Here is a 12,610-nt window from a genome sequence, read left to right as displayed (position 1 = left end):
TAGCCTTCCTGGCTATCCTGGGCACACTGTTGATTCCTATCCAGCCTCTCATCCACTGTAATCTCCAGGTCCTTTTCTCCTGCACTGCTACTTAACTAGCCAGTCGGTCCCCAGCCTGTAATAGGGCTTGGGATTCTTCCATCCCAAGTGCAAGACTCTGCACTTCTCCTTGTTGAACCTCAACAAATTTCTTTTGGCCCAATCCTCCAATTTATCCAGGTCACTCTGTACCCTATCCCTACCCTCCAATGTGTCTACCTGATCCAGAAGCTTAGTGTTATCTGCAAATTTGCTAAGGGTGAAATCTATCCCCTCAGCCAGGTCATTAATAAAGATGTTGAACAATATTGGACCTAGAACTGATACCCGGAGCACCCCATTTGAAACTGACCACCAACCAGACATTGAGCCATCGACCACTACTCATTGGGTCCTGCCTAATTCAAGAAAATGAGTAGTCTTCTCTTTTCCAGACATGCATGCATCACATGTTCTTACCTGCAAATAAGTCTGTTCTTCACCAAAGCTGTAAAGATCTCTTGAAACAGTTTGTGTTGAGCATGCTTGCTAAAATTTCTCTCATTCCTGTAGTTCACACTGAATTGAAAAAATGAAAAGTGCAGAATCGTTAATTACCATAAATTTATTATTGAAAGTTAATGAGGAGAAAACAGACTTTACTAGCAGAGAGTTAACTTTTGAGATCATAATAGTGTAGGGTAACAACCTGTTTGACTAACATGACTACTACTTTTACTTAAATTAGCATTTAGCAGCTGTTAAAAGTCTATGCAGCAAGAAGTAAGAACAACCATTCAATAACTGGCTTCATACACTGTCGCTGCTGGTACTGTGGTTCCAGTTCTGCCCCTCTATTTTTAGTCACTGAATGATACCACTTTTGGATGAATTTACAGAATTGAAAATACAAATACTTGTAAGATAAACTAAATTACTTTTAAAAAAACACTAACTGCAAAATGTGTACAGTAAACGCTAAACACTTGATTGTGAACTGCTGACTGAGTTGCATGGTCCTAACCTTACTCCTGTGCTCATAATTGCTTTTTTATTGCATAATGTTGAACACATGCTAAAAGTGTTTCAGGGCAGCAACAGTGCCTTCTGTCTGGAATACACAGTTGATGCACAGCTGAAGTGTTAGTTATATAACAATGGCAAACGAGTGAAGTGGCACAGAGCCATTTTGGGCCAGTGAGAGGGACCAGACAGCCAGGAAGAAAAGGTCACAGAAGGACAATAATTCATAATAATTAAACACACGTACTATTAACCTAAATGTTTAGAAAGAGGTAACACATTTAGAAGCAGAATTAGTCGGACATAACAGTGGTTTCCGAAGGTTTAAAAAAAAAAAAAAAAAAGATGTATTTCATATTTCTGATCCTTCCTAATGAAATTACATTTAGAGATGTTTTTGTATTTTATGTGATGTTTTTAAAATAAACCAAAATGAAACGAGTGAGATATCAATTGTCCAACTCTCATCCAGCAAAGAAGTCAGTTGTCTCTCCCAGGATTTGAAAGACGTTTCTAAACACTGGTGCTTCTATCCCTCAAATCTTAGGAGCTGCACAAGTTTTCTATCATTTAACAAGAAAGGCCAACAGCCTTTCAGGAATGTGCTCAGGATCCCAATTATCAAATCTCCTGATGTTGTGTGCATTCACCCTTTTTCACAGCCAAGACGCTTGTACAAAGTACAACCCTAATGGTCTAACAAAGCATTTCAACCAGCTATATGTGTTATGTTCAACTTTTCAGCTAGGAAAGCTGGCAGAACTTTCTTACTCACATGTATTTAAATAATGAGTGCCTCTAAGAGCACATAACATAAGAAGGACACCACAGTTTCTAACTTTAGTATCTTATGATTCATTCCTGTGTCTATAACTCAAATTAAAAAAAAAAAAGTTCTTAAGGAACAGCAGTCTGAGCTACCTACCTGCCTTTGGGAAACCTTTAATCTTATTATTTGTTGCACTTTTCAAACTACACATCTTTACTTTTGTTTAGAAGTGAATATGCATAACATTATTCTTTTAACCTCTGAGGGTAGGACAAGGAGCAATGGGCTTAAGTCGCAACAAGGGAGGCTTAAGTCAAATATTAGGAAAAATTTCCCAACTGTCAGGGTGATTAAGCACAAGAATAAATTGTCTAGGGAGGTTGTGGAACCTCCATCATTGGAGATATTTAAGAGCAGGTTAGTTAAGCATCTGTCAAGAATTATCTAGATAGGGTTTGGTTCTGCTGGGAGTACAGCAGACTGGACTTGATGACCTCTTAGGATCCCTTCCAGTTCTAGTATTCTAGCATAATTTAATATGTCCTTCAAGCATTATTTGTTAAAAAGTATAGGATTCTAGAGTTGAAAGTATCAATTATGCTTTTAGTGCTGTTACCTTCACCTTTGCTCTTTTTTTTTTAAAGTCCACCATTCATAAGATATGAAGTAAAAATGTATAAAGATGTTATTTAAACCCACAGAAGCAGAGTTAGGGTTAGAAATCCAAGTTCATATTCTATCAATAGTGTGCATATTTGTTTAAAATAAAAGGTACATGTTTTACCTAAAGTTTTCAAGTTCAACAGCTTCAGTTGATTCTTGCCATTGACCTTGGCTTCTTTGTCCATTCGTCTTGTTGGTGTATTGTTCTGACTTGGTCATACTATTTTGAGTAGTTTCAAAGTTAATAGCTGGGAGCTGCAAATGCAAGGAAGGCTGTGGATAAGGCAAAAACTATTTACAAAGTAAGCAAGCAGAGAAAATAATAGACTTCTTAAATTCTTATTGGGATTTCAAATTCTTTCTAATTTAAGATCGAACAGTTGCCATTATAAAGATAATGCAAACATAGCTAAACTATGGGAATACTCTGATCCACAGCAGTGCTGGACCAAAGTGGCAGATGAAGAAATGTGACAATTTTTGAGATCGGTGACCACCTAGGGTCAGGTTCAAGCTGTATTAAACCTGTTTAATACATTCATATCATACACTGTTTCATTGATTTTACCGTCAAGACCATTTGCACAGCTGGTCAGAGGTACCACAATACTTCCTGTCATTTCAGAGGTCTACCTGTACTAGTGACTTAGGCATTTCAACTTTAAATCCTCAGTGTTTCTTCCCTTCTTAATTACTATAAGAACATCCACACGTACTAGCCTGATCTGTGTAAACAGATGGTGCGGTGCATCCACACGCAATATTCCCTCCAATCACAGCTGTCCACGGCAATAGTATCCTTGAGGGCAATTTTCCACATTTCAGAAATCAGAGGTGCACATATCTGCTTCAAAGTATGCAAACTACAGCCTTAGCAAAGCAAATACATAGCCCTACATGTCACAGAGAATCCTTTGGGTCAATTCTCCACACCTTCACACAGACGCAGCAATGGAATTCACAAGCAGTAAGAGTATTCCCAGGTATGTTACACACAGTCTACATTTACACTTTGGATGGATTTTTCGGAACTGCCTCTGAAAAGTCGGGACTTTCAGCCAGAACAGTCTATCCCATGAAAATGGTGTGGAATGGAATGTAGAAAAGAAGAGAACTGGGTCATCCAGCTAGACCACAGATTAACATCCACCAGTATCTGGATTCACCTGAAGTAAGGATTAATACTATTTTCCCAATTTAAAAAAAAATATGCAGGTTTTTTTCTCCAAGAAAAATAAAGAACAGTCCCCACAGTGAGTGAGGGAAAGAGGACTTTACTAGTGCACTAGAAAACTTATAAGCAGATAACTAACATTGTAGTTAATCTTACTGCCATAGTTTTAACCTCAAGTTGTCATTCTCTAAAGACTATAAATGGTGGAATTGTTTACTTGTGGTTTTGCATCCTTTGCTTCCTTTCATCATGTTATAATTAAACTGCCTCTTGGTGAAAAGGGGACTATTTCTTCATGATATCATCAAAGTTGTAGAAAAAGATAAAGTTGTTAAAATGATTAACGCTAAAATATGTAAGTTGACACAGCAACAGAGATAATTTTGTTGCCATTTAAAAAAGAATATGCTAGATCATTATAAAAAAGGTTGATGGATTTTATCCCTTTACCCTGTGTAAAGGGAATTTTTCCTAAAGAGAAACCCTGCTATTGCCAACAAATTAAAAGTTTCTAGAAAATGGAACTGCAAATGAGTTCATCAAAAATTTTAACGATTTCTGACGATGCATAAAATTCATTCTGACTACCATAATTATTTTGAATGATCATACAACTGTTCAGCATGTTGAATAACGACTACTAAAAATACCTGCTGTTTGCTTGACTGGACATTTAAAAGAGACAGAAGTCTTTTAAGATCAGAGTAATCCCTAGGATAAAACATAATAATGTATCTATTAATAATGCAACAGACCAAGTTATTTATAACTATGTCAACAACTAGCCTGCTCAATATAAACAAGGTCAAAGTAACTATTTTTAATTTTTGCATATAGAAGTTTCATACCCATTGATTTGTTTATCAAGAATGCCTGAAATCAGCAAAGGTCTAAATAAACTCTGTGATCAGAGTAAGAGTTCCCACATGTACAAAGCATTTCACTTTGGCAGAAGGTACAAATTCCAGAAAGTCAAAACAAACTAAACCATTACAGATACTATACCTTGCAGCAATCTCTTGAGATTTTTTGTCTGTTCCCTTTTCTGTGCTCTTCACCTTTTTGTCTTGATCAGGCATTGTAAAACATCAACACTGCAGAGTTAAGATCTCATTCCCTTAAAAATAAAGTGGATGACAGAATACGGTTGTGCTAACAAACACAAAGTTGAATCAACTTGGGAAATTTTAGGAATTGAGATGGGAAAGAACAGAAATATTACATTCTCAGCCTGAACTCCTAGGTATTAAACAGAGGACATCCCTTAAAATACAGGACACAAAAGACAAGTAAGTCCTGGCTCCTCAACACCTATTTTTGAAGGATAGTGAAAATGAAAGGGGATGCAAAGTATCTTGCTATCACCATACATTTTTACTGGCTTATTCCCTTATCCAGCATATTATGTCTTCTTGATGTTGGTTTGGTAGTATGGTTATGGTAGTGCTGAGAGGACTCCACTGAAATCAGAAACTTGCTGTGATATATGATGCTGGGGAACACGAGTGAAGGAATTTGGAAATCAAATTTACCCTTCAGTGGTGGCTCCTGTCCTGCAGGAGCAGTCTTGGTTCTCCAACCACTGGTATTCTGACCAGACACTCATGGTTGCAGCACCGCTGGGTGGTTGGGCCAAAATTGAAGGGCGCTACAACTCATGCACCAGGTCTCAATTCTTGGAACAGGGAGGTGAGACCAGCCCCTAGGACAGAACTCACTGCTGGATTATCCAGCTCCCTTTCTGCTGAGGCCTCCCTCCACCGTAGGCTGAGATAAGGGTTGTGGTACTTGGGCAGAGGATGTGTAGTCATAATGATGAGTCATAAAAGAAGATAAAATGCAATTGGTCACTGGCCTTACTAAAAAGTTTGGAAACCCCTGTGCTATGTCATACTGACATCATTAGAATTTGAAAAAAAAAATCAACGTGCCCAGGAGAGCAGGAATCTTTCCAAAGCTAGTGCCATCAGTTTCTACAGATTTTAAAATTCCAGTATGAATACTTAGGTGTGAAATCCCACCCCAACTGAAGCTGGTGGCAAAACTCCCATTGGGGTCAGGATTTCACCCTTAATTTAGCCTTTATGGTGGTAAGAAAACCTTACAAATGTGAGGAAGGCTCTTGCAGCAATAGCAGCGGTAGTGGCCCACAGAATGGAAGAAACAATGAAAATGATTGAATGTGAGAAAGAGAAGAAGCACCTCTCCCTATGTGTGGCAGGTCCAGGACTGTGGGAAAGGGGCATCTTTCCCTGCTGCAGCCCTGTGGGCCTATATGAGCCCTGATAGGCTGGTACTCAGGTGTGCAGCTTAGATAAAATTTAGGAATTAGTTGAGGTAGTGTATAGGACTGAAGAACTCAAGTATCTGAACATACAAGAGACAAAGTTGCATAAGTTATATGAAGTCTACATCATAAACAAGGGGAGAAAATTCCCAGAAACAGTTGCAGACCAAAGTGGACAAACATTGCCAACAAGTTAAGAAAAAGTAGAAAACCTACAAGAAATTGAAGACTGGAAGAATCAGCAAGGAAAGCTACCTTTTGGAGGTCAGAAAGTGTAGAAAATCAGAACTGCAAAAGCAATGCAAAAGAAAGGCAGTAGATTTAATCCACCTAGATTTCAGTAAGGCACTTAATTTCCCATGTAGAAAAGGATCATCTTAAACTGGAGAAGCTGCAGATTAATATGAGAATTGAAAGGTTAATAAGGAACTAGTTAATGGGGAGACTACTAGAGGTCATTTGAAATTCATTAATTGTCAGGTTGGCAGGAAGCTACTAGAAGAGTTCTTCAAGGATCAGTCAGAGGTTCAACCGCATTTAACACATTTTCACTGTGACCTTGGCACAAAAATGGAAGCATGCTAATAAAATCTGGAGATGGCATGAAGTTGCAAGATACTGAAAATACAAAGGAGATACAGAATATCATACAAGAAGATCTGGAGACCTTGAAAACTGTAGTAAGAGAAATGGGATGAAATTTAATAGTACAAAGTTATGAACTAACCCATAAAAATTTGCTGGAAGCTGGGAACTTATTAGTTAGAAGTGACGGAAGAAGTGAAGGACCTCAGTGTACTGGCTGATCACAGGATGAATTATGAATCAATGAGATGCATCTATGAAAAACAAAAGTGTAATTGTAGGATGCATCAGGTGAGGTATTTCCAGTAGAGATATGGAAATGCTATTGTCACTATATAAGCCACTGGTGAAACCTCATCTAGAACAATGTGTGCAATTCTGGTCGCCCATGTTTAAGAAAGATGAATTCAAACTGAAACAGGTGCAGAGAATCACTATTTGGGTGATGAGAGAAATGGAAAACCTACCTTAAGAGAGGACACACAAGGAGCTTGGCTCATTTAGACTAACCAGTTGAAGGCTGAGAGTAAATATGACTGCTCTCTAGAAATACATCCACCGGATAAAGAGCAGGGAGGAAGAAGAGTCATTTAAGTTATGCACAAATGTTACCACAAGAATAAATGAATGCTAGACTTCAAATTATATGAGGGTTTCTTACCAGGAGTGGAATTCTGGAAAGGGCTTGCAAGTGGACCAGTGGAGGCAAAAAAACCTAACTAGCTTCAAGACTGAATTTTATAAATTTATGGAGGAGATGGTACGATGAGACTGCCAACAATGGCATATGACCCATCTTTGACTAGTAGTAGCAAATATCCCTAATGGATGGAGACTGGGAGGGCTCTGAATTACTGTAGAGAATTATTTCCCAAGTGTCTGTCTGATGCGCTTTACAACATGCTCAGGCAGGCTAACTGATCACCATATTTTCGGTCAGGAAGGAATTTTCCCTCATGTCAGATGGGCAGAGACTGGGGTGGGGGGAGGGGGACATCCCCATTCCTCTCCAGCACAGTACAAAGATCACACAAACTAGAGTAAAAGATGGATTCTTAGTCGCTTTGGCTGTGTCTACACTTGCATTCCTCTTTCGAAAGAGGTACGCATATACAGAAATTGAAAATGCAAATGAGGTGCCGATTTGCATATCTGACAATTCATTTGTATATTCTTATTTTGAAAGAGCTTCTTTTGAAAGAAGAAAACCAGTGCAGTCACTGCTCTTTCGAAAGTAAACCCCACCTTTGAAAGAATCCTTCTTCCAATAAAAAGGGAAGAAGGATTCTTTGAAAGATGGGGTTTACTTTCGAAAGAGCAGTGTCTACACTGGTTTTCCTCTTTCGAAAGAAGAATATGCAAATATGGTACCAGATATGCAAATGTGCACCTCATTCACATTTTTGATTTCACTCATTTGCATACTTCTTTAGAAAGAGGAATGCAAGTGTAGACAAAGCCTTTAAGTCTTTAAATCATTATATAAAGACTTCAGTAATTCAGCCAGAGATTGTGTGTCTATTAAAGGATGAGGTGCATGAGATTCTGTGGCCTGCAATGTGGAAAAAGTCAGAATAGTTGATGACAATGGTCCCTTTAACTATACAATCTATGAATCTATAAAGTGATGTAGTTTTCACTTCTTAACTCTGCAGACAGACACCTCTCGTGCTGTTCATATTTTTGAAAGGAGCAATAGAATAAAACTTGTTTCCATTAATATTATTTATTCAAAAGTTTGTGTACCAATGAAACTTACAGGTATCAAGTCAGTTTCATTCCACTTCTGCCTTGGAGAGCAGCAGAGGCATGCATGTAGGCTAATCACCTGAGAGACGGTCTCAAAAACCAAGGCTGAATGAGTGGTAGACTAATCGGTACAGCCTTCCTTTGCAACAACCAGAAATTTGAGAAAGCAGTAAAGACTCTCTATGTACCTTCACAGTTACTCAGATTCTCTACGAGCTACATAGAGGGAATGCTCTCTGTAAATAACACAGCAACATGATAGAGCGTAAAATAGAAAAAAAATTGAATTTATAAAGGGAAGAAAAACATAAAGAAGCAAGAAAAGTAATAAATCCCATTTTAAAATATTAAGTTCATAGACTATATGTTACAATTAAAAATAGTTCATAATTATTTTGCTTCTTTAAATTGTGTGGTGTGTGCCTTGTAGGAGCATTAACTTCAGAATGTCTCACTAAGTATATTTTTCATCCTGATTAGAAGGGATAATACAGGTTAAACCTCTTAAATCTAGTTAGGACCACGGATGTTGCAGGACCAAAGAGTCCCCGGGCTAGGGCCAAACAGCATCTTCAGGGCAGCAGGTGGAGCGGTGGCCAGTAGCCCCCACCTGCCCCGCCACAGTTCCTGACCAGGGCCAGAGTCATCACCTGATGGAGCCTCATGGCAGTCCAGAGTCCTGGGGGAGTGGGAACCTGGGGCCAGCTGTGGCAGAAGCCCTGAACTATCCCTGGTCCTGCAAATCCTGTCATTCAGGACCTGTCAGGTCCCAACCATGTCAGACAAGGGAGGTACAACCTGTATTTGATATAATAGGTGATGGCAAACTCACCAACACGATAATAATCAGATCCGTCAGTTTCAAAAGTGCTGGCTAATTTAAAATTTACTTTTTTTGTGCTAGCTTCTATGAACACTATATAATTATTATAAAGGAAGAAAAGATTAAATCTATATATAGCCAATTATCATTTAGAACACAGATTGTTGCTAGCTCCCAAAATGTGTTTTAAAATATTTTAAAAGGCAGCCTAAGTATAAGAGTGTATGAATATTTCAAATTGTTATAGATATTGTTAGTAAATGTGTAAATATTTAATTAAAAGCTATTTCTGTTTCTGACAGGATATTTATAAAACACCCCACATCTTTAGTCTAAACAGAGTGAAATCCTGGTCTTACTGAAGTAGATGAAAAAAAGACTCCCATTTGATTTCAAGAGAAACAGGATTTCACCCATAAACTCTACAAAGGCTGCATCTAATTTATATCAACATTATATATATATATATATATATATATATATATATATATATATATATATATCAACAAGCTGTATACTACAAGTTTCCTATCATTTTGGCACTTTAAGTGCATTGCTTATCGCTGTACTGTATATTTTACTCTAATACTTTTGTGAAGAAGAAATAAGTGACTAATATTTTCCCCAGTTTAAAAGAGGCTCTCAATGGTGTTTGATGAAATGAAAATGAATATGATATATGGAAAGCTTACAAACCACTAAACAGATAAGTGTGTAAACAAAAACTCAATATAGTTCCATTTTAATGTAACAACAAAGCTCTGTCATCAAATTCTTCTTCAGATGTTTTTATGGAACATTTTTCATCTCAAAGTTAGCAGAGAACAAGGAAAACACGTTATCTATACCAATATAAAAATAATCCATAAACTAACATTTATTAATTCCTGTAAATCTAGGACACAGGATGTGTGCTGGTGTCTAGTAATGTTTTTATCCTACAAGATACTGGCTGCTTTGGATCCCAATCTAGTAATGCACTTAATCATGCACTCATCTTTGAGAGAGGATGTGCATGAAGACTAAATAAATGCTGATAGCTAGATGATTTTGAACTTTCATGCACAGGACAGGCACCACTTAGGAATCAAGATACACACGGACAATTCTGGAAAAAGAATCCAAGATGTTTTTAGTAACATATGTATAGAAATATGTAATTGCAATAAATAAATTTTAAGTTGAGAGCATCCTTTTAACTGTTACAAAGTCAGAGACTATAAGAAAGGTAGAGGTCATTAAAGGAATACCCAATTCTGCTCTGAATAGAAGCCCAGCTTTATGTCCAGTTCAGAGATATGAACTCTCGCAATATATGTTCAGGCACAATCCTAGCAGATGAGGGTCACATGTATATCTCAGGAACTTACTGGTACTTAATATGATTGGGTCCAAAAACAGGAAGGAGTAGAAATTTGAAGAGAAGAGAATTGAAAGATGATTTGAGAAAGTCCTGAGAGTAGCTCATTTATTTGCCTTTGCTATTGTATTGCCTTTCTTTTTCTTTTGTGATCATGGCTGCCTGTCAGAAAGTCACTACCTCAAAGTATACAGAACAGATTTTTTTTCTGCCACCTCCTATAGCAAATATTAATCACAAAAGGATTTATTTTTCTTCCTTGTCAACCTGACACATGTACATATTTTCCTTTTATATTAGCAGATGACATGCACCATGGCTAGGCATCAAAGAGCTATGACTATATTAATTATGGCAATGACAAGCTAGTAAACAAAAGAACCTTAACTAATTCAAAGTTATTAAATGCATACAAAAAGACAAAGTAGTGGTAAGGCTGGTATTTTAAATGTTTAGCAATCAATACACTTTTTTAAAAGTGACAGGCTACCTATATACAAATATAATGTCCAAAGGCTAAAAAAAGGATGAAACCTGACATGAGAAGTATAAAAGGTACTTCTGTGCTCTAAGCTCACTGAATAGTGGTTTGAGGCACTTCTTCTATAATACCCAAAGGAAAAAAATTAAACTGGGGGCAGTTGTGGACAACATGTATCAAAAGACTCCACCTCATGCATCCATACAGGAATTCTTAAACAGCAATTCATCTATTTTAATGATTTCTGCAAACTATCAGTCTAGAGAACGTCACATCTATCTATGTCAAGGATTTTTACAGATCTGCAGGTATAATTTTATGAATATTTAATTCAGATTAATCATTTATTCAGAGGAGCTCTGATATTATGTATTAGAGCAAACCTTCTAGTAACACACATACATGCATTGTACTTTTTTGGTTAGAAGACTCCAAAGTGATTTACAAACATTGCTGAAGTCTCTCAGCATTTCTGTGAGATATGGAAATATCACCAGCAAAGGCTTAATGATTTTCCATTTGAAATATGCTCATGGCACTACTAGTACTCTGCCTTTCCAAAGCAATCTCCCAGTTCCCATCATGGAATCCAACATTCTCTGACAGTGTCCTCCTCCCATATAAATAATTAAATCTGAGCACTGTGGGTTCATATGCACACTTACCCAGCTCAAGACCCAAATCCTCCCTGAATACATCTTGGTAAACCACTGTTTACAGGTGTGCCGATAGATACAAATAGGATAAGCAGAGAGTTATACAGCAAGTCTGTGACAAAGCAGGCATAACAAACTCTTCTAAACCCATTTTCTGTGCTTTAACCATTAGACAGCTATGTGGGACTGCTGCTCGTGACTGACTGGGAGGTTTTGGAAACAGTGATGCTAGATTAACACATCAATGATTTTGTCCTTTTTCAATTTCTATATCTGGGACTTGGGGGAAGATTGGAGCAAAACTATGTAATTAGACTGTTTAGGAGGTTAAAGGATTATGGAATCCGTATTTCAGCAGTCTCAGAGAGGTAGCCATGTCAGTCCGTATCTTCACAAAACAAAAATGCAGCTCTGTAGCACCTCAAAGATGAGCAATATAATTTGTTAGGTGATGAGCTTTCATGGAATAAACCCATTTCTTCAGAACCAGAGAATCCTGATAACTGAGATGAAGACAATTTAAAAGAAATACAGGGAAAAAAAAAGAAATAAAAACTGATGATCAACTAAAAAGGACAGAAGGAAGGGGCGGCAGAAAGGAAAAGAAAGAAAGTTACTGCAAGTGACCGTAAAGTGGGCTGCCTGAGGTCACTGTGAATATCAAAGGCAGGGAAATTGTCCTTGTAGTGCATAAGGTAATTGATACCTTTGTTGAATCCAAGGTGATAAGTATCAAACTTGAGAATAAATTCCTGGTCAGATGTCTCCCTTTGTAATCTGGTGTTAAAGTCTCTTTGTTTCAGAATGCACACCATTAAGTTTTAGATACTATGACGTGATAGACTGAAATGCTCACTTACAGGTTTATGTGTATTCAGATTCCTAATGTCTGATTTGTGTTCATTTACTCTTTGGCCAAGTGATTGTCCAGTTTGTCCAATATACACAGCAGAGGGGCATTGCTGGCACATGGCATTTATCACATTAGTGGAAGTGCAGGAATATGAACCCCTGATTGTGAA

At 37.5% G+C, this 12,610-nt stretch overlaps 1 protein-coding gene across 7 annotated transcripts in view; it reads right to left on the bottom strand.

Annotated features, from left to right (window-relative positions):
- NEK10 (NIMA related kinase 10) overlaps positions 1-12,610 on the bottom strand; it is a 244,257-nt gene that overhangs the window by 230,622 nt on the left and 1,025 nt on the right. For 4 of the 7 annotated variants that reach the window (XM_074984428.1, XM_074984431.1, XM_074984429.1 and 1 more), the window contains exons 2-5: positions 4,653-4,764; positions 4,298-4,358; positions 2,595-2,728; positions 499-597 (exon numbers count right to left, since the gene is read on the bottom strand). In XM_074984428.1, coding sequence (XP_074840529.1) covers positions 499-597; positions 2,595-2,728; positions 4,298-4,358; positions 4,653-4,726 — 368 coding nt within the window. In that variant the 5' untranslated portion in view covers positions 4,727-4,764. Of the gene's footprint in view, positions 1-498; positions 598-2,594; positions 2,747-4,297; positions 4,359-4,652; positions 4,765-12,610 lie in introns of all 7 variants that reach the window. The other 3 variants (XM_074984426.1, XM_074984427.1, XM_074984430.1) reach the window with 1 other exon arrangement.

Source organism: Carettochelys insculpta, chromosome 2 (genome assembly GCF_033958435.1).
Source record: "Carettochelys insculpta isolate YL-2023 chromosome 2, ASM3395843v1, whole genome shotgun sequence".
In the NCBI taxonomy this organism is placed as follows: domain Eukaryota; kingdom Metazoa; phylum Chordata; order Testudines; family Carettochelyidae; genus Carettochelys; species Carettochelys insculpta.
Note: the sequence above shows the minus strand (reverse complement) of the source record. Positions and strands in the feature narration are given on the sequence as shown.